Source organism: Schistocerca americana, chromosome 7 (genome assembly GCF_021461395.2).
Source record: "Schistocerca americana isolate TAMUIC-IGC-003095 chromosome 7, iqSchAmer2.1, whole genome shotgun sequence".
Classification (NCBI taxonomy): Eukaryota; Metazoa; Arthropoda; class Insecta; order Orthoptera; family Acrididae; genus Schistocerca; species Schistocerca americana.
In genome coordinates this window covers 375913075-375939953 of record NC_060125.1, presented here as the reverse complement: position 1 = coordinate 375939953, position 26879 = coordinate 375913075, and the positions used below count along the sequence as shown (strand labels likewise).

Sequence of the window (26879 nt, the reverse complement as noted above, 5' to 3'; positions counted from 1 at the left end):
CATGACAGATTTTGCAGGTATTAAAGAGTTCTGATTTAGAAAATTGCTAAGAATGAACATTTTTTATTGCATTGATGGCAAAGTAACCGATAACAGGCTTAAGAGCCATGGCAGGACTTGAAAAAGGCAAGAAAGGTGACAAAATGTTTGAAAAATGTGATTATAAGGTGATAAAATATTTTTAAAATATAGTTAAAAGGTGAAAAATTACTTCGATAAACACACATGGCACAAATTAACTGTTCATTTTTGATAATTGCTTACCAAAAAGACCGATTAAGACCATAATAAACTTCTTTATTATGACGCTGGATGGAGTATGGCCATTTTCTTCCCTTCATACAAACTTATTAACATATTCGGTATCTTATCCTAATGTGTGCTTCAAAATGGAATATTTTCTCTCTGTGTCTGCATCTCCATCGGACAATGTAATAGAAACTTTAACAAGTTTTGAAACATATGGATACTTTAAGTCTATAGATGATGAGTCTTTTTTTGAGGTGTGCTCCAGCCAGTTAATTGTCAATACCTGTGTTATCTGTAACTGGGTCATCTTTCTCAAACTGTAGAACCTTCCACTAGTCAAGTAAGTAATCATGGCCAGCCATCAAATTCCATCATTTTTGCAAACTTTAACATGTCACTGCAGCTTCTCCTCATTATTCATTCTTTGGGGTCTAAAATACTAAAACTTTTCAGCGGTGCACTTGACAGCCATGCCTTTTCCAGTACTTGATTGAAAGCCAAGGTGTAATGATTCTGGGCATTCTTTAGAAACCAAAAACTTGACACAGTCTTCCAGTTTACTAAGGTCTTCAGTTATTCACCCGCAAACAAGGGCTAGTTGTTCAAGAGCAAGCAAATTAGCTGAAGGAGTTCATTATGAAAAACTTGAGAAATACTCTGCATTTTTCTCACGGCAGAAACCTTCAAAATACAAGCCAGATAGGTTTGAAGTATTACTTCATTACTGATGAAATGAAGTTCTGCTTTTGCTGAAGGTGTTTTGTAAATCATTCACAGAGACAGTGTAGGGTTTGGATTGAACAGTAACAGACTTCTATTTAGAGGCAAGATGATGAAAACCAGTCATGCACATGTACCAACTGGTGTGGAATGATTTCCCATAAAGTGACCGAATTAACAATATATTTTCCACTTGAGTAGCACTTTCAGAGGCAGTTCACCATTTCTGTCTTTTTTTGCACGTTAAAGTAATGTTGGGATGGACATCTAGTGAGATTCACGAACTGCTGCAAGTGAATTTCTTTCACTGTGAGGTTATTATAAGGAAGTATGATCAATATATTAGATAGTATCACAGACCAGAAGCTCTAACATGATTCTACCGTAGATGGCAGTAACGATAACTGTTGAAAGCCCAAATGTCATGTATGGAATGAGGAATTTTGTAACACTCACAAGCCTACGGAATTGTTTTATTTCTTATACAGTTCGACATTCATATTATTCTAACTAAGACTGTATCTTTTTCTCAACAATATGGCGACACAGGCATCAGGCTGTGTAACAAACCAGCAATAGTCACATTAGCAGATGGAGTTCGACAGCTACCTTTGCAAAAAGCTTTGAAATTTAACTCTATGACGTTTGATTATACTAAAAATTAACAAATGCTGTATGAAGATATGGGTGACTGCCTTATGTACTTCATGATTGGTGTTCAACTGATAACTGTCAGTACTGGAAACGGCTCAGACCATCGCATTATATATGTCCTCTTGTTTCAGCAAATGTGCTTGAAAATCCACGTAACACCCAAAACATGTTGCGCTTGACAGAATAAACTAGCATTAACCAGCAAAGGTGGAGTCATTATTTCATATACAGTGTACAGAAAAAAATGCCACACTTGGAGGTCAGCATGCAATTCCACATCCAGATTCAAGACAAAAGTTTATCTAGCAAAATCAGATTAAGTGCATTTTGGAAACACATGTATGAAGATAAGAAACTTGCACCACTGTCACATCATGCAATGTATCAGAATGTACAGAGGAACATGTATCACCCCACACTACCATACTTGCCATCGCAGCTCACTGAATAAACTGCTGGGATGTCAAACCCCAAACCTACATCCACCACAAACCTATGGTTCGAATCCTCATCAGGTTCTTCCATTAATTTTTAGCCACCCATTCCCTAGTTCTCATTGTTTAAAAAAACATGACATCATTTTGTCACATGACAATAGCCTACCACATGACAGTGGGCTCCATTAAACTGAATGCATGTCTATTAATCACATAGTGCACAACCATAACTGGTCCTGTCAAGTTCATATAGGGTAGCTTCCTGATGGAGTACACAAATGATGAATATGCCACTATGCTTTGAGTTTTGTTTTGTTTTGTTTTTTGTGCACGAAAACAACTAGTGTCATTTGCGCCCATGTCAGAACTGTAGAACACTAAGGAAAAAAGGAAAGGCGTTAAAAATGACTACTCGTTAACCCCAAGCGACGGAAGAAAAGACAGCTATATAAAGGGACTTGGAGAAAGGTCCATAAAATATGCCATAGAGAAACGGAGGTCATGAACTAACGATTAAATGTCCTTCAGCATATTGCTAAGACAGATAAAAAGTAAAATGCTATTGACAACCCACATATCGTAGGCTAAAATGGCCGGCAACTCAGATGCCAAACACAAATGAAAACATAAGTGGTTAAAAAAAAGGGCATTCCATTAGGAAATGGCAAACTGTTGAGGGCAATGAGAACATAGTGGTGGGGGAGCACCACTTAACAAATGGCAATGGCTGAAGACACAGTGCCCAATACACTACCTAGATGAACTGATCTCGAGGCGAGAGGGCCGAGAGGAGGTCGTCCAAGCTGATGGGAGAGGCTTAATTGCCCAGAGTTTGTTCTCATAAAAGGAAGACCAGTAGTGATGCCAAAGTAACACCACCTGCTGACAGACAGTAACACAGGTATCATTGGAGGGAACGGAAGAATTAGCGGGCCAAGGTACGAGGGCTGCAGCCTTGGCAGCAGCATCAGCACCTTCGTTTCCTGCAAGACTGATGTGATCAGGAACCGACATAAATATCACAGTGGCTCCATCAAGAGTGAGCAAGTGGCAGCTTTCCTGTATACGTTGTAATAAGGGATGGATGCTGTACAGCACACTGAGGCAAAGGTGGTGAAGGGTTCACGCCCATTGGGAAAGTGCAGGTAGCATAAAGTGAGAGCTCCTGAAGCAAGAGCCGAAAGCGAACTCCAGGAGGTAACAGAGAAGTCAGATGCGCCTGATACTGGTAAGCAAAGAAATCATCAAAGAAGGTGGTGTAGGATGGGTGGCCCAGCATGGCAGACAAATTGCATGCATATCTGCTGAGGAGAAAGTCACCATGACATGACAGTGGTAGTTCGGTTGCTTCAGTATACAGACTCTCAATTGGGCTAGTGTAAAAGGTGCCAATGGCCAAATGGATGCCACGATGGTGGATATTATCGAGACAGCATAAGAGGGACAGATGTGAAGATCATAAACAAAACACTCATAATCTAGTTTTGAACGGACAAAGGACTGATACAAAAAGAGGAGGGTTGTCCAATCTGCTATCCAGGAAGTGCCACTGAGGACACACAGAACATGAGGAACCGCATACAGCAGGCGGACAGGTAAGACACGTCAGAGGACCAAGAAATTTTCCTATCAATCATGAGCCCCAGGAATTTTACACTTTCAATGAACAGAAGAGTAACAGGTGCAAGATATAAAGGCAGTGTAACCAACAGCACTGCCAAAAATTCATACAAATTGTTTTGGCAGTGGAAAAGCGGAAGCCATTGTCGATGCTCCATGAGTGAAGACAATTGAAGCATAACTGATGATGTTGCTCAAGGAGACAACTTCGTGAAGAACTGCAACAGATGGCAAAACTGTCAACAAAAGGGGAGCCAGAGATGCCCAGTGGGAGACAGGCCAGAATAGGACTAAGGGCGACAGCAAAGAGGATGACGCTCAGGACGGAACCCCGAGGCGCACCGTTTTCCAGGATAAAGGTGTTCAACAAGTCAGAACCCACATGTACCTTTGAAAACTCAGTATTTTGAGAATTCCTGAAGGAAACAGGGCATGTGGCCATGGAAGCCCCACATGTAGAGAGTAAGGATACCAGTCCCCCTGCAGGTGTTGTAGGCTTTCTCCAAATCGAAAAACATGGCCACAGTCTGATATTCCCAAAGAAACACATTCATGACACCTAAGTTGACAAACAAGACGGTCAACCGCACAACGGTGCACTTGAAATCCATACTGTGCAGTGGTTAGTAAACTGCAAGACTCGAGCCACCATACCAGCCGGGCATGAGTCACACGTTCCATCACCTTGCACATAAAGACGACGAGATAAATGGGGTGATAACTAGACGGAAGGTGTTTGTCCTTGTTGGGCTTAGGTATTGGTATGACAGTGGCTTCACGGCAGCATGTGGGAAACATACCCTCTGCCAGATGCAACTGCACATATGAAGGAGAAAGTGTTTGTCCGCAAGAGAAAGGTTCTGCAACATCTGAATGTGAACATTGTCCGGCCCTACGCCGGAGGATCAGGATGGAGTGAGAGCAAGATCTAGCTCCCTCATAGTAAAGGCATCATTGTAGCACTCACAAATTCTGAAGAGAAGGATATCGCCTGAGCCTCCTCCACTCATTTCTGATGGAGGAAAGCGGGTGACAGTGAGTGGAGCTCAATATCTCCACAAAATAGCAGCCCAAGGTGTTGGAGATAGCAGTAGGGTAGAAATTCGGGGATGAACCTTGGACCCTGAGAGCTCTTGGAGGCTGGCCCACATGACGGAAAATGGTGTGGAACTGTTAAAACAAATAGTAAAGGAAAACCAGCTAGCTTTTCTCCTATCCCAAAGAATGCAAAGACACTGTGCCTGCAACTGTTTGTAACAAATACAGGTGGCCATCGTAGGATGATGGTCATAAATGTGGAGAGCACGTCTCCCTGTGTGATTTGCGTCGCAGCACGCATAAGTTTAATAACGGACTGGGACACAGCAGGGCAAGGAGGAAGTGTGATGGATGGAACATTCTAAGGCGATAAGGACAATATTTGTAAGATATTCTATCTGGTCATAGCAACTGCAATTCATTGAAGGTCGCCAGGGACAGGTAAAGCCTCCAGTTGGCCTTAGAAAGCTGCCATTTAGGTGTGCACATAGGTGGGGTAGGAGTCTGCAATCTGATAGCACATGGGAAATGGTTGCTTGAGTACGAGTCAGAGAGAACGGATCACTTGAGATGATAGGCAAGCTGGGCAGTGCAGAAGGAGAGGTCCAAAAGTGAATAGGTGTGAGTGGAGTCTGAAAGGGACATGGGTTCTCCCATGTTAAGGTGACTGAAAAGGTCAGCCACGAGGGCACCTCTCTGACAGGTTCTGGGCAAGCCCAAAGGGGATGGTGCACATTAAAGCACCGAGCAGCAGAAGAGGTGAGGGAGTTGCCCAATAAGCTGAAGGAAGTCTGCCCTGCTGACAATGAATGACAGAGGGCTGTAAATAGTAGAAAGGGAAAATGTCAAGTGAGGAAGGAAAAGGCGGAATGCAAAAGCTTGAAGCCGGGTAGTCAGGGAGATGGGGGTGACAATGAATGTAATTCTAGATGAGCAGCATGACTCCCCCATTAGATGGAATGCCGTCCTCGCGGGGGAAGGTCAAAGCACACCGAGAAGAAACGCAAGAGCTCAAAGCGATTGTGAGGATGAAATTTTGTTTCCTGGAGGCAGAGAACAAGCGCATGCTGTGATTCTAAGAGCAACCACAAGTTCTCTTTCTGGGATTGAAGGCCGCGAATGATCCACTGGAGGAGAATCATAATGAGGAACGGGGAGGGGGTACAAAATGAAGAGGTGTCACCTCGGCAGCTGCCAAGTGCCAGCCTTCGAAGACTCACTGCTACAGGGTGCAGAGGCTGGAGGATCCTGCTCCACGAGATCTACAGAGGTGTCGGCATTCTCTCTCTCCCTATCTGCTGAGTCCCAGGCAGAAAAACTGTTGGTGGTGCACACTGGCAACATGGAGATCAGCTGGGCAAGGTTATCACGTGGCGACACCATTGAAGATGGTCTTCGATTAGGGAAGGAGAAGATAATTTGCTTTTGTAGGACTTCTAGGAGCCTTTCTGGTTGGCACAGGAAAACTCAAGATGTTTGTTGGCTGAAGGGGTGCACAAAGTCTTCGCAAAAGTATTGCTTCTGTCCTTTCCGGCCTGCTAGTTGTGTAGCAGGTGACTTTGCCCCATGAGGCGAAAGTTTGGTCCCTTGCTGCACAGCTGGAGGAGGAGACGGGGATGCTACCATAACACTGGGAGATTTCATAACCACAGTGCTGAATTTGAGGTCACATGTCTGCATGGCCATGTCCTTCATGGAGTGAGATGTAGCAAGAACAGTACTGTAACTGCTGGATGGTAAAACTCAGGGTTTCCAACTAGCCAACAGCTTGCGAGCAACAGTTGAAGGCATTTTTTCCTTCACCACGAAATTCTGGACAGCCCACTCATCGAGATGCACAAGGGTCAATCTCAGGAGGAGGCTGCATTATCGCCATTGCAATTGGATAGAGGCAGATAATTACTCTCATGAGCATCCCTACCAAGGTTACACATTTGGCCGGGTGTCGACAGGACAGTCGAGTGCGGTTGTAAAGATGACACTGGTAGCAGCACATTAGGTTCGGAATGTATGGTCGGACTGTGATAACTTCATAGCCTGCTTTGATCTTTGATGGAAGCACCACTCTATCAAAAGTGAGAAAAGGAGTGCATATGAGCAATAATGATGCATCTACCTTTTGCATCACTCGACGGACTGCAATGACACCCTGGATCAGAGAGGTATGTCTGGATTTCTGACTCAGTCAGATCATCAAGCAGCCTCGTGTGAATAACACGACAGGAGGAATTCAGTGTTTGATGGGCCTCAACACAAACAGGGTAGCAGTGGAGGAGAGAAGCTACAAGAAGTAGTTGTGCTCGAAAATCAGAAGCAGTCCACAAAATCAAAAGCCATCTCATACACGAAAGCAGGATTTCACAGGGCCAGCAATTACATCAACACCTTCCTGAATAACAAACAGATTTAATGTAGCAAAGGACTGACTGCCTTCAGGACATGAAACCACAAGGAACCATGGTGCACCTGGCAGGGTCTTTGAATCGTTAGCCTCATTCTGTTTACGTTTGGTAGATATTGATTGTAGAGAAGATGATTGGCTCATTATGAGAAAATCCCCCCATGATTGCCAGCTTCTTCAATGGTGTGCTCCTTCCAACTGGGGAGGCCCCTCAGAAGGTGGCGCACCCACCTTAGGTGTTCGTTTACACGTCAGGTCACACCTCCCAAACACTTGACAGAGGGACCATTCGGCAATTTGGGAAGGTAGCAGCTCAGGCAATTACCCCACCCTAGACCTGGCCTGTACTATGAGGTACAGGCAAACCATATCTGTCAGCCTGGAGCTGGGAATTACGCGTTACCCTGTCAAATATGTCTGCTTGTGTCTGTATGTGTGGATGGATATGTGCGTGTGTGCGAGTGTATACCTGTCCTTTTTTCCCCCTAAGGTAAGTCTTTCCGCTCCCGGGATTGGAATGACTCCTTACCCTCTCCTTTAAAACCCACTTCCTTTCGTCTTCCCCTCTCCTTCCCTCTTTCCTGATGAGGCAACAGTTTGTTGCGAAAGCTTGAATTTTGTGTGTATGTTTGTGTTTGTTTGTGTGTCTATCGACCTGCCAGCGCTTTTGTTCGGTAAGTCACCTCATCTTTGTTTTTATATATAATTTTACCCTGTCATCTGTTACACATCAGACCCGTGGGCTGGCCTTCGGTAGAACACAGGGAGGAAGAAGAAAAAGAGGAATCTCAAATGCTGAAGTGGAGGAAGGGTAGGAGAAGGGGAACAAATAAAGGATAAAGGAACAAAAAACAGTGGAGAGAGTGTGGCTACTGAATATGCAGAACATATTTCCCAAAACATCCCAAACAAGTTCCCCAAGGGAGGGAAAAAGAATAGCAAGAGATACACATGCAGCACAGAAGAGAAAAGATGCTGCAAAGGCTGGGGCCCCGTGGTAGCCGAAAACAAAACCCAAAGAGTGGCGAGTCCCCTGGGGGGAGGTGCTGGTGCTGGGTGAACCCAATAACCAAGCTGCTGCTGCTGCTCATGCGTATACCACATGGTATCCTCAAAAGGTAACATCCCAATAACAATGTTTTTGTTTACCTGGAGCAACACCTTCTAGAAGCTGATAATCTTTGTCCACAAGTAATGGACAGAGGTTGCCCAAGAACTAGACAACGCCACAAAAATGGCAGGACGCGATTCTTGAAACCGCTCACCAATCACCTTCGCAAAGTATCCATTACTCTGCAAGGCAGTCCAGATATCTCAAAGACAGATTGTTGACGTGTTGCACGACAAAGAACTGCATCCATATCATTACACATTAACTCAACACTACTCGCCAGAAGACCACAGTCGACGAGTTAATTTTTATGAATGGAATTTGCACCAAGTGGAAGATAGCAAACATTTTATACGTGAAGTGATATAGACTAACAAATCTAGCTTCACAGCTGCGACATCGTCGCGAAAAAACAGTGACCCGTATATGTAATAAGTTTCCTTTAATTTACGTCTATAGTCACAAACTTTTTGCTAACAGATTACTGGTTTCGGTCTTTAATGACCATCATCAGATCTGCAGCAAAAATGGGAAAAACATAAATACACTCGCAAGCTGTATACAGCTTAAGAACAATACATAGACCATAATGAAAAGTAATACTGACAAAATTTACATTTGTGTGCTTTAAATATGAAGATGCATACCCGTTTCATAAAAACAAAGTCCTAATTTACTGTAGCCACAGTAGCATCATCAAATACGTATAAATAACATCACATGCACGAGTCATGTTGTCAGTAGTACTGCTGTTTAAAACAAGCTGCCGTACAGTAGCCACAAGACGTTTGTGCAGTAAGTTCACCAGATGTCGCTAATGTCGGCATACACTAGTTTTCAATAATGAATTGAAACACCAAAAATAAATAAGGTTTAAACAACACTCACAACCACGAAACAAAACGGTTTTGGGACAGCATTTATCTGAAACCGGTCATTTCACAGGGAGCTTTGAGAGTTGTATGCGTATTCTTCACAGAGTGGAAAAAGGCCGTGCGCTTAATTTGTTAGAGGAGCTTGAAGCAAAAAATGGAAAACCGTCTAAACAGCTTAACTGGCAAAATGACTTTGTGCCCCATGCCTACTTTGCTTTATTTGACAATGTTGTACTCTAATCACTGCACGCCTCTGTTATACAAAGTGTGTTGATAAGTTCACCTAGTATTGAGTGCATCATGTATTTACTTTATTTTCATACATTCTACACATGACTCTAGTAAGTTCTTGTTCCTTCTCTATTCATTTCATAGACTACATTAATCAGATAATGTGGATCATCCACTGTTACGGAATTTTATCATTCTTTTCTTGCAACGGAGTACCGTAGGGTACAAGGGGGCCCTCTGCTGGTCACATTCCTCCAACCAATTCCCGCCTGCGCGGAATTCTGGCATTAGCGCTAACAGAGGGCGCTGATTACGTGCAGCACTATGTTTTCTTTCATTTATGGCTCCTTTAGCAATTTGTTTTATGGTTGTTTAATATTACCCAGTACACTATCAACGGTGGTTAATACTTATGTCATTATCTAGAATATTGACACTAGAGCACATGTCAACCACTGTTTTTTAACTCTTCCTCTTTTTAACAATATTAGTTTTTTTGTGTTCTTCTTTTTATTGCTTTTTATTACTGTAATGCCTTTTATACGTTATAAGCTTATCACAGACTTCAACTATTATATCCCAATTTATTTTTGGTGTTTCAATTAATTATTGAAAACTAGTGTATGCCGACATTAGCGACATCTGGTGAACTTACTGCACAAACATCTTGTGGCTACTGTACGGCAGCTTGTTTTAAAAAGCAGTACTACTGACAACATGACTCGTGCATGTGATGTTATTTATACGTATTTGACGATGCTGGTGCTGATTCCACATGTAACATTTGATGCTACCATGGCTACAGTACATTAGGACTTTGTTTTTATGAAACAGGTATGCATCTTCATATTTAAAGCACACAAATGTAAATTTTGTCAGTACTACTTTTCATTATGTTCTATGTATTGTTCTTAAGCTGTATACAGTTTGCGAGTGTATTTATGTTTTCCCCATTTTTGCTGCAGATCTGATGATGGTCATTAAAGACCGAAAACGGTAATCTTTTAAGAAAAAGTTTGTGACCATAGACATAAATTAAAGGAAACTTATTAAATCTAGCTTCACTTGTGAAGGTATTTTCAACCTCCACAATAGCCTTTATAGATCGGAACACAAGTCCCGTTACCCAATAAACATGGCTTTCAGGCGCACTTTGGCATAAACCTGTGGGTTGGAAATATTGGACGAGTGTTTTTGGGCCCTTATCTATTGCCGAACAAGCTGAATATCCCCCTATATAGTACGTTTCTTTGTAATACTTTGCTTTATGCATTAAAAAATGTTGCACCTGGTGTTCGGTGTCAGCTATGATTTCCGTACAATGGTGCACTGCCATGCTTTGGAATGAAAGTGTGTAACTATTTAAATGAAGCATTTCCAAGGAAACGGAATGCTCATGGAAGTCTAATGCTCTGGCTCCACATTTTCCGGACCTTAATCCACTATATTTGTATTTGTGGGGACGAGTGGTGAAGTGTTTGCAACTGCAGGGTGGTCACTTTGAACATATTCTCTACAATGAATGTTGCTGGTACATGTACACACCAGCTCTGCAAAGAGAAGCCTCAATGTCAAATGTACTTCATGGAATTACTGTGCGTTGCGTAATGTGCAATCTATTGTAGCCTACCTATTGTGTTTTTTGTACCCCATTGGACACAGGTGAGGTGACTGTATCCTCTATTATTTTCTATTGGCTTTATTTGTGTCATGGACGAAACAATGTAGTCATTTTTGTGTGTAAGAAGTTCATATTATGTCTTAGTGTTTAAATGAGGGTAATAGTAACAGAAAGAAACACACAAGATACCACATTGTAGAGGTGTAAATTCGATACAATTTGATGCTTTAACTGGGAAAAATATGTTTGGCAGAACCTCGTCTCCAACATTGGTGACTCTGAATACCCATTCCCCATAGCACTGCCTAGTCTCACTGAGCTAATGGGACAGTTCTGGCACATTGTATAGTTCGTGCTACCTATTCTTGGTCACAATGCATGCAGTTACAGCACTGCCAGAGCCTTGTTTTTAAAATCACATTTCTATTAAACCTATTGGCTGGACTAGGTTTTGCTAGATATACTTTTGCCTTGATCTGAGATGAGAAATCGCATGCTGAATGACAAGTGTGTCATTTTTTCTTCACCGTGTTATCAACACAGATGTAATACCACAATATGAAACTATTCCATCATTATTACAATGGCGCAGCTTGAGAACTGAAGGTGATTTACTGTCAAACCACCATGAATGGCTCAGAAGGTACAGAATAAAAATTTAGAAATTCTAGCCGAGTTAACCAAGGAAAATGGAAATTACCTAAATATAAACACACTGGCTGTGTCTGTTTCCAAAAACAGAAATAGTTATGATTATATTACAGTGAATAATTGTTAGTAGCTCAGCTGAAAGGCTGCATGGTATCACAATATAGTATACAACAGATTTATTTATTTATTTATTGTGGAAGGACAAAATTCAGGTTTTTCACATCTGATGGTAGCTTGAATTCATTTAATTATGCTTCTAACTCCTGTAGCACATCATACTTATTTTGAGCTTATTAGGGCTGTTATCTACTTATTGCATTTTGTGTCTCACATTTTCCTTTCCTGTTGTAAGGAATGCTTCATCCAAGTGATTATAAACACAATAACATCTTGTTGATATAGTTTGTTATAGCTTCCTGCTGTCTGGTCCAATAAAAACAAATTAAAAAAAAGTTATGAAATGAAATTTTAATACCTTTCCTTCCCTCCCTGCCTCTTTGTGGTCTAATGTTGTGCATTTGTTAATGTCCAAGCTTCACATTATTTCGGTAAGCATATTTTTACATACTTTCAACAATGTAATTGTTTCTAATGAAAATGTTTTTGAGGTACGATAGATTGACCTTTTTTTAAAAAAAAAATTGTTGTTATTGTTTTTCAATTTGTCTTTTGCACATAAATGAATTGGAAAATTGTGTATCAGAATGTTTTCCATTTTCACTATATTTCGTAGGTCTGTGGAAAATAGTGTATCAGATTGTTTTTTTTATTTTCACTATATTTCGTAGGTCTGTACTGCTTATGTGATGTGATACAAAGTATTGTGAATGATGGCATTAGCACACAGTACTTCCCCACATATATTTTTTAATTAGTGGGCTTGATTTTTGTTGGTGATGTAGAAATCTACATAACTACTGACTCTTGTTCACTAATAAGCTGTCAATTCCACAGTCCCATGTAGCTGAGACTCACAAGCAGCTGTTCATCATCATCCTCAGAAGGGTTAAATCTGATCAAAATATTACCAATGTCTCTTCAAATATAAAATTTTACAAGCATGTTTAGTTCTCTTGCTAAACAAACATTTCTATGTCGTTAATAAAAACATCTGCATGGTACTAGCGATGCTGTTGCTTGTGGCATATCTTCTTGATGTTGGTGAATATAAATTAATTTTGCTTAACCAAGTGTGAAAAGCTTGTGTAAAGTGTAACAGGTGAATCTTTAACCTTTGATAACAGTTCTTACATCATACACAAAATCCAAAGGAAGAGGCATGCGTAAGTCAAGAAGTGTGAGGCCCCTTCCATTAACATTGACAAGAACAGCCATGTGAGGACATGCTGGATCTGCAGCTAGGCCTGTGCGATCACGTCCACTGAAGGCACAATTGTCATATGCAACCAACTGCTCACCACGTTCTACATCCACCACAGCCAGCCGCCGAGCTGTAGTAGCAGCCAAGATCTGTATAACAAAAAAATCATATGTAATATTTGAAATGCACTTCTTTAACAATAAAATAGTTTAGAACAAAAAAAGCATGTAGTTGAAAACATACTTAAGGAATACACAAAAAATGTGAAATAAAAATATGTAACTACACCAACTATTTAATGTTTATGAATGTCATTACCTAAACAAATAACATTTTATTCACTAAATACACCTTATTTTATTTAGAAATGTATGTGACCCTTCATGATTTTTTTCAACTGTGTGATGGTTTCACATATATAAAACACAATTCCTTTATACTTTTCTTACCAAAAGTGAGGAAAATAGCTTCACGCTTCACACTTGGGTTCTGGAGCATGTTAACGAAGAAATTGCATAACAGCAGCCTCATGTTTAAATAAGCGAGATGCTGTAGTTGGGAGTCACGTGGGTGTGAGGTACGATCGCTTGTGTGTGTGTGTGTGTGTGTGTGTGTGTGTGTGTGTGTGTGTGTTTTACTGACAAATAATGTGGCTGACAGCTTTATGCATCTTTTAACTGTGTATGTCTGCAACTGGCGTGTCATATTTACAATAAGTAGCAATATGTATTTTCCTACATGGTTAGTATTCAAACCTGGATTTCCATTATTTGAAGAGAAATAATTTAATTTTGCTATTTAAATGAATTTTTATAAAAACATCAAAAAAGTTTTGCATCAGCCCTATTCCCAGAACTCCTGAAGAAAGAAGTTGACTGTGGATATTTTATCACAGACACAATCACTTTGTTCAGATATGTCACTAAACCTGCCCAAAGATGTAAACAACCATGCGTGAGCAGTGCCTATTAGACGGAGAGGGTCCAGTAGTCGATCACTTCCAGTCATTCCACCAGAAAGGTACATGGCTTGTGTTGTCAGTAGTTCAACCCTGCCTAGATGATCAATACTGCAGTTCGATCGCGTCTGCATCGTTACTTTATGCCAGGAAGGGCTCTCAACACGGGAAGAGTCACGCGTCTCAGAGTGAACGAAAGCGATGTTGTTCGGACATGGAGGAGATACAGAAAGACAGTAACTGTCGATGACATGCCTCACTAAGGCTGCCCAACGGCTAATACTGCAGTAAATGACCATGCCCACAGATTATGACTCTGAGGAACCCTGACAGCAATGCCAACATGTTGAATAATGCTGTTCGTGCAGCCACAGTACTTCACGTTATGACTCAAACTGTGCGCAATAGACTGCACGATGCGCAACTTCACTCCTGACATCCATGGGGAGGTCCATCTTTGCAAACCATGCCATCATGTAGCGCAGTACAGATGGGACCCACAACCACCATGCAGCACGGTACAGATGGTCCCAACAACATGCCAAATGGACTGCTCAGGATTGGCATCACGTTCTCTTCACCAATGAGTGTCACATATGCCTTCAACCAGACAATTGTTGGATACATGTTTGGAGGCAACCTGGTCAGGCTGGACGCCTTAGACACACTGTCCAGCGAGTGCAACAAGGTGGAGGTTCCCTGCTGTTTTGGGGTGGCATTATGTGGGGCCGATGTACGCTGCTGGTGATCATGGGAGGCACCGTAACAGCTGTACGATACGTGAATGCCATCCTCCGACCGATGGTGCAACCATATTGGCAGCATATTGGTGAGGCCTTCATCTTCGTGGACAACAATTTGAGTGGCCAGCATGTTCTCCAGACATGAACCCTATCAAACATGCCTGGGATGGATTGAAAAGGGCTGTTTATGGACGACGTGACCCACCGACCACTCTGAGGGATTTATGCCGAATCGCCGTTGAGGAGTGGGACAATCTAGACCAACAGTGTCTTGATGAACTTGTGGATAGTATGCCATAACAAGTACAGGCATGCATCAATGCAAGAGGATGTGCTACTGGGTATTAGAGCTACCGGAGTGTACAGCAATCTGGACCACCACCTCTGGAGGTCTTGCTGTATAGTAGTACAACATACAATGTGTGGTTATCATGAGCAATAAAAAGGGTGGAAATGATGTTTATGTTGATCTCTATTCCGATTTTCTGTACAGGCTCCAGAACTCTCGGAACCGAGGTGATGCAAAACTTTTTTTGATGTATGTATATTTTCCCCCATGTTTAGTATTGTCAACAAGAGGTACACAATATAACTTCCATGCAAATTATGAACCATGTGCAACTAACTGACTCAATGCGTACTTCCTATCTATGTTCGAGGCTGGTGAAGCAGCAAGCTAAATGCCACACTACAAATCCAAAACTCCAAGACCAGCTCTTAATCAGTCCTAGAGTTTGGTCTCTCGCTTATTGATTCTTTTATCTTGGGTAAATAATTTTTATACATGAAAAACACCAAGCTGCACCATTTGAAGTCCACACTGCAGATCACCGTATAAACAGCTGGAGAATGCCTTGTAGAGGAAACTGACCTCTAGATTGAGGATAGCTTTATCTTTCCACCTGTATCCACACACATACTTGTGCCAGTACTAGCCTTCCCTTTCCTGTTTCACTCACTAATGGAGTGAGGGAAAAACAACTGTCTATATGCCTCTGCATAAGCCCTTATTTCTCTCATCTTGTCTTTGTAGTCCCTGTGCAAATTGTATAAGTGTGTATCAAATATAAACCAATTTATGTAAGCTTGAGAAAAATTCAGACACACAAATTCAGTTTTTCTATACAGCCTCTAGAATGGAAAATATATTTTCCCCATGGATACATAGTTTCTCAATCATATTTTCATAAAATGAATATGGCTGTGACCAGCCAGTTGCACACAAACACATCAACAATGCAATCATCATCAAATCTGTGTCACCCGACTGCTTCCTTTGGTGGTCCAAACAAATGAAAATCGCAGGACAATAAATCCAGACTGTGGTCAAGAACAATTCCTGAGCTTTTGCAAAGTTGAGACAGCTGTGTGGGGTAATGCATTGTCATAAACCAAGCTCACATCCCACATTGGAAATGCATGCCTTTTCTGACGATATGCAAGTTTTGTTTGGTCCAAAAACTGGCAATAGTATGCGGCATTCACTGTATGATGTTCGTGGAGAAAACAGATGACAAGAGCTCCTTTATAATCAATCACGAGTATCACAACAATCTTCTCCACACAGTGATGGTTTTTGGCTTTGACGGGTACAGATTTGTTCTTTTTCCGCCTTTTGGCGTGTTGATACGCAGTTATACAGCAGTACATGTACTTTTCTTCCAGTCACTTATGGCTTTGCACTGGCTGAGAGATTTGTGATAAATCCAAGCCAAGCAAGGGGCTAATTTCACAGAGTACTCTGTAAAACCATACTGGGATTCCATCCGGACCTATTGGCTTACTTGTTTTCCAGTTGCTTCTCAACTTCAGGGATGCCTATGTCTAAGGCCTCCTTATAGAAGGCTGTGTGATGATCAGAGGATGATGTGTGTGTGTGTGTGTGTGTGTGTGTGTGTGTGTGTGTGTGTTTTGGATTCCCTTGCACAAATTTTTTATTTATTAATTTTTAATGCAAAATTTAAAGCTGTAGCTTTCCTTTTGCTGTTCTACTGCCACACCCAACTGACCAACAAGTGACTGAATAGAAGCGTTCAATCCACTTAGTGATTTTACATTGGACTACAATTTTATCATGTTCCCTGCAAGAGCTTTCACTAAGATTTGACGGTGGATGCTGTTGCATGCTTCACGCATCTATTGTACGCTTCGCGCATCTATCAAACCAAGAATGCAACAATCTCTGTTTCCTCAGCATTTTCTGAATTTTGTTATTAAATGACAATGGCTCTTTTCCATCCTTAATCCACTTACACAGTACACTCTTCTCCAGTGTGCAGTTTACAGTCAGTTTATGCTTTATCCATAATTCCTCAACTTTTCATCAAACTGGAACTAAATGAGGCAAATTCATTGTGTAAGTAGGATGCTAACAACTGCTTATCTGCTCTTTCCAGCATTAAACCTCATCTTATTGATAGATATCAACTCTTGTAACCAGTCACTACGATGACACCACACACGCTAATGCCTGTCTCTATACTGACACTGTTGATACGGCCAGGCCTGTTCGTAGCAAGATCTAAAATATTTCTGAGTTGTTGAGCTAGGTGATCAAGACAGTTTTTGGACAATTTGTTCAGATCTACTTCACAAGAATGCCTGGATCACCTGTACTGAACTTTCTTTGGAATTGTACACCTGTTATGGCTGAATCAGGTAGCCAATAAAAACATGCAATGACCAACTTGAGTTTACCTAGGCTGGCTACTCGTATAACTTCAATGTTGGATAACTTCAATGTTGGACTCTTACATCTACATCTACTCTACATCTACATCTACATAGATACTCCGCTAGCCGCCAAGCGATGTGTGGCGGAGGGCACAATTCACGCCAAAGTCATATTCCTCCCCCCCCCCCCTCCCCCCCTGTTACACTAGCGGATCGCGCAAGGGAAAAACTGCTTTCTGAACGCCTCAGTACGAGCTCTAATTTCTCTTATCTTTGAATGGTGATCATTGTGTAATATGTAAGTTGGTGGTAATAATATACACTCTACATCCTCGGTAAAGATCAGATTTCGGAATTTAGTGAGCAGCCCCTTCCGTTTAGTGCGCCGTCTATCTGGAAGTGTGTCCCACTTCAAAATTTCTATGAGCTGTGTAACCCTCTAGCGATGGCTAAATGTACCAGTTACGAATCTTGCCACTCTTCTTTGGACCTTCTCAATCTCTTGAATAAGACCCAACTGGTAATACTCTAAGACTGGACAACTTTGTTGAAGGACTGCATTGCTTCAGATTCTACCAATAAACTGCATCTAGAGTTTGCCTTACCCGTTACTTGTGTAATCTGATCATTCCATTTGAGATCATTTCGAATAGTTACACCCAGATACGTGACGGATGTTACCACTTCCAAAGACTGGGCATTTATTTTGTACTCGTACATTAATGGGGATTTTCGCCTTGTTATACATAGTACATTACACTTACTAATATTGAGAGATAACTGCCAGTCATTACACCATGCATTTATTTTCTTCAAATCCTCATTGATTTGTTCACAACTTTCATGTGATACTACTTTCCTGTAGACTACAGCATCATTGGCAAACAGTCTAATGCCACTGTCAAGACCATCAACCAGAACATATATGTAAATCGTAAAAAGCAGCGGACCTATTATGCTGCCCTGGGGCTCACCTGAAGTTACGCTTGTTTCTGTTGAAGTCAGCCCGTTCGGGATGACACACTGCTCCCTGTCTGTCAGAAAACATTATATCCAACCGCATATGTCGTTTGATAGACCGCAAGCACGCACTTTTTGGAGCAAGCAACAGTGCGGAACGGAGTCAAACGCCTTTCGAAAGTCGAGAAATATGGCATCAACCTGGGAACCAGTATCTAGAGTCTGTCGTATATCATTCACAAAGAGGGCCAGCTGTGTCTCGCATGACTGCTGTTTCCTAAAACAGTGTTGGTTTCTGCAGATGAGCTTCTCAAAGTTTAGAAAGGTCATTATGTCTGAACACAAAATATGTTCCATGATTCTACATCAAATCGATGCCAGTGAAATTGGCCAGTAATTATGTGCATCCGATTTTCTACCCTTTTTATATATTGCTATGACCTGGGCCTTCTTCCACTCCTGTGGAACTTTCCACTGTTCCAATGATCTCTGATAGATGATGGATAAGAATGGTGCTATATTTGTAGCATAGTCAACATATAATCTTACGGGGATACCATCTGGGCCAGATGCCTTCGTTGCGTCTAAGGATCTTAACTGTTTTACAATCCCAGATACACTAAACATGATGTCAGCCATCCTTGCGCTTGTTCGATAATTGAAAGGGAAAATGGTGCTGCAGTCCTCTACCGTAAATGAGTTTTTGAAAGCTAGGTTTAGAATTTCTGCCTTCTGTTTATCATCATCAGTTACATTACCCATACTGTCAGCAAGAGAAGGTACTGAATTATTTGTAGTGTTCATAGATTTTATTTATGACCAAAATTTTTTGGGGCTATTTTTAAAATCTGCAGATAAAATATTGCTTTCGAATTCATTAAAAGAATCTCTTATTGTCCTTCTGACAGCCACTTTCATTTCGCATAATTTCTGTTTATCAGTGGGCCAGTGACTACGTTTAAAGGAATGTGCAAAATTTTCTGCTTTCTCAGCAACTTCCTTATATGTTTATTGTACCAAGGTGGATCCTTTCCCTCCCCTGTATTTGCTAGGCACATACTTCTCTAGCACATGGTGAACAACACCTTTAAATTCCAATCAAAGATGCTCAATATCTCTGTCCCGCGGTGAATGCTTGAAGCTGACTATGAAGATATTCTTTAATGACACTTTTATTTGCTTTCCCAAACAAGAAAACTCTATGCTCTCTTTTTTTTTTTTTTTTTGCAACTTCCACTGACGTAGAAGCCACGACGACATTATGGTCGCTAATACCTTCTTCTACATTCACTTACTCAAAAAGATCAGGTCTGTTTTGTCGCCAAGATATCTAATATGTTCCCGTCTTGAGTAGGTTTTCTAACCAATCGCTCAAGGTTGTATGTTGAGAACGCTCCTAGACTAACTTCACACGCATCTTTGCTTCTGCCCCCTGTGATAAACGTGTAATTTTCCCAGTCAATGGATACAAGAGTAAAGTCTCCACCTATAACTAGTGGATAATTTGGATATTTATTTCCTATGTACTCCAGACTTTCCCTGAAATGTTCTGCGACATTTGTTGCAGGTGCTGGTGGTCTATAAAAACATCCTAATACAATGGTCAATCTTTGTCTGATTGACAGCTTTATCCAGACTATTTCACAGTCCAACCCAGTATCAATCTCTGCTGTGTTTAAACAGCTTTTAACTGCAATCAACACACCACCTCCCATAGCATCAGTCCTATCCTTCCAAAACATTGTCCAATCTGAGTTCAAAATTTCACTGCTTTTTATGTCTGGTTTCAACCACCTTTCGGTACCTAATACAATATTGGCATTGCTACTGTTTATTTCAGAGAGTAACAAGGGATCTTGCTACAGACGATTTGACAATTTACTAACATGAGATTAAGCATATTTAAATCCTTTGGAATGCTTTTTTTAGGCAAACTAACAATTTTTACAGTTGGCACACCCACATCAGTGACATGAAATGGTAATTTTTTAGGCCAACGGGTTGTTTCCCATGGGGAGGAATCTAATCTAAAAAAAAACCATGAGCATGCCCCAAGTGCTGTGCTACCCACATAGCTGCTTCCTGTGTGTAGTGCACAACTGATCTATGGAGGGGCGTCCTACAACCTTCCACCCCATAGAGTAGGTCGAGGAATCTACAACCATTTTTGTCACAGAGTCGACATAGCCTCTGGTTTAGATTCTCCACTCGACTCCAAACCAGAGGACCCTGGTCCACCCTGGGTACGATGTTGCAGATTGTCTGCTTGGCTTCCACTCCTCAAGAGATGGAGGCTGTCTTCACCAATTTAGCCAGCCATCGAAAGGACCCAAGGATTTCCTCGGAACTCAGACGACAGTCATCGTTGATGCCAACATGTGCAACAATCTGCAGCTGGCTGCACCCCACATGCTTGATAGCCACCAAAAGAGCCTCTTACACATCGCGGACAAGGCCCCCCGGCAAGCACACCAAGTGAACGTTCGACTTCTTCCCCGCCCTAGCCGCTATGTTCCTGAGGGGCTCCATGACTGCCTAACATTGGAGCTCCCAATAACTAACAAACTCCTACCACCACGTGCCTGTCCAGACCTTGCTGAAGGAGTGGCCACTATCCTGGCAGAAAGTGCATTCCGATCCGGCTCAGCCCCCCCCCCCCCCCCCCAAGCATCAGATAGCACACGAATCTATTAGCAAAGTGCTTGGGATTTAGCAGGAGCCTGCATCCCCCATGCAGCCTTCGCCTTGGGGCTTGAGACCTCGACACAGTCTGCCGCCCAATTCTAATCTCAACAGCTCCCCCACCCCCATGGTGCCTAACCACTTTTCATGCCACATTAAATATGTCAGAGCTTTCCACTTCAGTTCTCACTCAGCTCTCGGTTCTGAGTGGAATTTGAGCACAACAGCTTTTCGTTACGAATGCTTCGAGAATTTAGTGTTAAAATTTTGACATTCAAAGTTTTTTGGACCTCACATGTGACAAAATTTCACATTCTACGTGTCAACTGGCGCAGGTTCATCAGAGGATCTCAAACTATTGCCTAGTCTAAAAAACCTGCACATGCATTACGTAAGTAATCTACTACCCAAATAGCTTCTTCCTCTGCATAGTGCACCCCTTACCCATCAAGGATAATCCAACAATACTCCATAATGCACGCCCAGAAATCAGCAGCCACGACAGTCTATGGAGCCTCTGGCTGAGATCCTCCGCTCAGCTCTAAATCAAAGGACCCTGACCTATTCTGTGTGTGATACTGCAAATTGTACACTCTTCTTTCAACTTGTGAGAATGGCTAGCAGCTTTCACCACTCAGAACCCAGAATCTTCCTAGATGCTACAATGTTTTAGACCATAAATAAAATCAAACAAAATACTTTTAGAATGGCCCTCTGTGGATGGTGCATTTGCAGGGACAAGTAATCCCTAGGTCAGTATGCTGAAAGTCTTCCTAAGGCTTTCACACAGGTAATACACTCCAAATTTAGTCCACAAACACATCTCCTACATCACACTTACACATGTCGCTAATCTTTCAACACATTCTTTGAATCAGCTTTAAGGAAGTAACCCCTGGCCCTGCCATTATCCAGTACCATACCTTTTAGGACAACTTAAATATTGCTTTGACAGGGCTTCCCCTAGCTATCGTTGTGCTTAGGTATGAGAAATATCCTACTCAAAATCCTTCTTAAATCTTCGATAGTGATAGCCCACTGTCCAGCCAACCTCCAAAATGTACGAGTGTGCCTTATGCTATACCTAATCCCAATCCCTATCCCCATGACTCACAAGTCTCATTCCTGTGGAAGACGCAGGTATGAGATTCGTCCTTTGAAACCACCCATCACATTCTATTCCAGCACCATCACAGGTGTATCCTACCCCAGAGGCAGAGCCATCAGCGAAAACAGTTATTTTATGTACAAGCCCTTGTGACTTTTTCGCACTCTTCAATGCGGATATGGCCAATCACACAATACACCTGGCCTCAATCTCCATTGGCTCCCATTCCAAACCCCCCTACACCCTCACAGCCTCCTTAACTCATTCCACACTCAAACTCTGACCTTTGGAGTATTCCTCTTCCTGTTCTCCTCCCCCCCCCCCCAAAAAAAAAAAAACACTCTCCACTACTTCAATGTATGCCAAAAGCAACTCTCCAACTCAGCACTAGAGTGCACTCACTAGTGCCATATTCCAATCCTGTTTCCTTAATGCCTCTTCCCCCCATCCACAATCACTCTTGACCACCCTTTCCTCCCCCAGTCCATACCTACTTGCAGATCTTCATTATGTGATTTTGCAACTTCTAATTTCAGAAAACTTGTAGTCCTGACAAGTATATATGGTATCTAAGACAATCCACGCAAAATGAGTAAATATACTGAGGTGTGGGTTTTGCTAATTGGCGAATTTTCTGATGTACAAACCACATATCCTTTTTTGTAGGTTTGGAAAAATGCTTCAACAAGGACTTTTACGGCACAATACTTGTGAACATCATCAAAGAATAACATCACAGATGTGCCGCAAACTACTGTTTAATAACCAGGAGAAGAGGTCCCATTAATGTCTGCCCTACTCTATCAGCCGTAAGCATCTGCTCTATTCTACCAACTGTAAGCAAACACATAACTTGGGTTTTGTTCATGTGTTTATTATGATGACTATCCTATCGAGAACTCAATAAACTGAGCTTGAGCACTGATACATGTTATAAAGTGATTTTAAAAACACAACACTGCATGCTGAATTTCATCTGGACTTACCATGTTATACGACAATTCATGGCTTCAGGAGCTGTCGATTTTCCCTACTTTCAATTTTCACCACAGATAAAATTTCAGAGGTGTAAAGACTTGTGAGTGTGCAAACAGTTTTGTGTAATCTGAATGACTGATACAACAATCTTTGCTGATTCCGGCATGCTTGCAACATGTCGAGCTGAGCGCTGTGGCCCTATTTCCCAATGTGTCTTCTTAAACATCTGCTTACAAGAAAATTTGTGTGAAGTTACCTATCACTTGAGCCTCTCAGGGCCCAGGGAAACAGACAAAACAAAAAATATTTTTACTACTTATAACATGAACCATCTTTGAGGCATAATAACTTTTAAATAATTTTATGTATTTGAAGTTTACATTTTAAAAAGAACAATTTTTAAAATTTTGCTGGTGGATTTTTGAGGATATACACTTTATTCTCATTCTACACAAAGTGTTTTTATAACATAATTCTTACTGCAAGGTTGCACAAGGTCCATAGGCAATAACAAAATATTCTGTGGGTTATAGGTTTGGCATGCTTACAACATGTAATTTGACTTTTTCTGACATTCTTCTCTACACAATAGGCACATCATCTCCTTTTCTTAGCTAGAGGTTTTGCTACTCTTCCTGGATCAGTGATACTAATGAATTCATTCACTTCTTTACTCCTCCCAGTTGCTTTTGCAAATTACTGATAAAAGTCCGATGTTTCATTTTTTACTGGTAGCCAGGCATCAACCAAATTATGTATGCATTCATTACACTTACATAAATCATGTCAAAGAAAACCACCAATGTCCAGCACCTTGTTTTTCTCTCTATACTGTAGCGTCGCATCTTCTGGTCCATGGTGTCAAGGCCAGCTTTTGTGGCATTGTACATCTCTATAACTTCAGGCTTCGTTATACTTCTGATCGTAATACTGTTGGCTCGTCGTGAAGAGAGCTAAGGGTGGGTACAACTTCGTTCTTCTTAGGAACATTAGAGGCTATCATCATATCTGGTTGAAAAACCCAATAATGTAGACCGTACCTTCAGATGTAATGAAAGCAACAGGCTGTTCACCTTCGTTTTCTGCATAGTATTGACTAGTGTGTGATCTTCTGACAGCAAATAATTAATTAAATTGAGAGATGTAAAAAAAATTATCACAGGTGATATTACATACAGACTTTTTAAGCTCAACCACCAGAGTTTTCGTAACATTCTCTCCAAGTGCACGGCTCTGCTTTCTTCCTCCTTCCCAAATACACTTACATCTTCCAGCAGTAGCTTGTTGCACTGTCACAAACCATCCAGAATTTTATTCTGTTCAGGTTTTGATAAAATGTATTGACAAATCAGACAGCAAGTTCGAAATGTGATCAACTGTTCATCCGCAGTCATGCATCGTCCTGGAATGCAGGGTTCCCTTAGACGAGTTTCCCACACCTCAAAAACTTCTTCCAGTTTGTCACTTGACCTATGTTCATGTGGGGCTGCTGCACTGTAAAGTGCAATATCCTCAGAATAGCATGGAAGCTGTTGGGAGACATAATTTCACTGAACAGCTGTCAGCCATTCTGAACACTCCAAAGCTGACTGACATCTTCATTCATGACTTGGAAATATTAGTCAGAATCAGAAGACAATTTTTCTCATGTCATACAAACCTATAGCCACCCAGCTCTTTTAACCAAGATAACCTTCCTTGCTGATCCACATAAACTCTTTCTCAATGAGGGGTACATGAAAGAACATCATAAAATAAAAATCTGCATTAACACACCCTTCCTAATCTAATATCTTGTAGTTCTCTGGTCTTTTTCGATACATCCTTTTTACTCCGCCTGCCAGAAGTTCCAGCCTGAGAAGCCATAGCCCATACTTCCTTCCCATTACAAGAAAACAATAAGTCACACTCAACAGAATATGCACTAAATTGTTGTTCTTCTTCATCAAGGGATTCTTCATGACCATCATCATTTTCTTGTTGTTTTGGATTTTCTGCAATGTCTACCTCACTATCACCATCACTGGCACATTCAAATTTACTAGGTAGATTTTCAGGATCAGAAGACTGCTCCAACAATTTCCTTATCTTCTCATCTAATAGTCCTCTTCTCTGTACCATTTTCAGTTTGTAGAACAGATAACTTTATGAACTAATGCACGAAAATAAATGTGCTTATCACTGAACACTGAAACAACACAGTAAGTCACCAATAGCAAATGATGTAACAGATGCTGCGCAGACACACATTTTGTTGTTTAAAATTTGCTTCTTACTGAATAGGCTTGCAAGGCTCATGTGGGAGAAAACATGATCCAACACTTTATCACAAAGCCATAGGTAAGTGTTTATATTTTCCAAAATTATGACCAACAAGACAAATTCGGCAAAGTTCTAAAATTTCATTAAAACAAAATGTATAGTTATTAATAAAAATGATGATAAAAATCACAGGCAGGCCTCTGAGGCCCAGTGGTAGTTAAAGGGTTGAGTAGAACTGATGAAGAGAGAAACATTGTGATGCCAATTCTGATGAACAGTTAAGGAGTAAAGCTACGTTGAATACAGCGAAACAAGATCTCTAACAGAAAAAGTTCGAACTTAGCTGCCAGAAATGTAACAAGCTACTGAAATATGCAGCAAAGAATCCACTGTACAATTAAACTCATCAACAGAGTGCACGTATCCGAGTGGTGGCATGACTATACATGTCACTTGCACTTAGGGGATAGCAAGGAGGCCAGAGATGACTAATCAATAGCACCCAAGAAGAATCCAGAGGTCACAGTTAAACTTGTCGACAGCACTCTGGGAAGGAACAGGGTATGGCATGTTAACTCATGTCAAAGGGTTAAGAAAGTCTGTAATTATCTGTGCAGAATGGGCAAGAGAAAACCATGGAGATATAACATGAATTGCCGTTTGACCAATGAAATGTCTTACAACTACTGTGGCAGCATATCTGCTAGGAACTGTAGATACTTAGGGTTAGTTCAAGTCTCATCAATAAAACACGCACAGATTATATGAATCTCTAAAAGGCCACATGACACACTGACAGAGCAAGGTAACTATTTACCCTCTTATCTTATCCACCATGGATTTTCAATCTTGCACACAAACATTGCATCGCTGTGCAGATTTTACAGATATCATTTGGAGAACGTAGACAATTCTGAAATTCACTGCCATGAAGCTACTGATGGAGAAAAATGTACAAATGATGAAATGTTTTGAAATGTGGAACACACAGAACACTCTTCTGGCTGACCCCACTCACACATTCAAGATGCCTCGAGTGAAATGAAACATTTACAAAGGCGGAGAATGAGGGCTTGGCAAGATCAGCTTATCTTTCAGCACACAACCACATCACTACTCCAACAATTTGGTGACATCTTCTCTAATATATAAACTGAAGTTCCCTGTTTGCTCCTGCCTGTATGTATGAGCTAATCGCACAAATTACTGTAAGGATTTTCATCCATTTTTTACTAATAGATCGATTGACACAAGAAAGGTTTGAGTATATTATTTATAAATATTTTGTGAAAACTGATTGAACTATAATGAATAAAAAGTCTGCAGCCACTGTGAAAACATTGGTGCTGCCATTCAATGATACAGCCACCACAACTCCAAACAGCAACGAAGATTGAACAGAATCGAAGTCAGGCTTGGTGGCCTAGTGTATACCTGAAAACCTAAAAGGCTGAGGGATCGAATCCCGGTTGGACCTACCAATTACCTCTCAATGACCTGGAGATTCACCAGAAATGAAAATTGTTTCAGATTGCACATTAAATAGTGGGTCATCTTTTCCCCGTTCGACAACTGACTAGGGAGAT

General features: G+C 41.2%; 1 protein-coding gene across 5 annotated transcripts in view; it reads right to left on the bottom strand.

Annotated features, from left to right (window-relative positions):
• LOC124622098 overlaps nucleotides 1–26879 on the bottom strand; it is a 118140-nt gene that overhangs the window by 44693 nt on the left and 46568 nt on the right. For all 5 annotated transcript variants that reach the window (XM_047147700.1, XM_047147697.1, XM_047147695.1 and 2 more), the window contains one exon: nucleotides 12860–13078. In XM_047147700.1, coding sequence (XP_047003656.1) covers nucleotides 12860–13078 — 219 coding nt within the window. The remainder of the gene's footprint in view (nucleotides 1–12859; nucleotides 13079–26879) is intronic.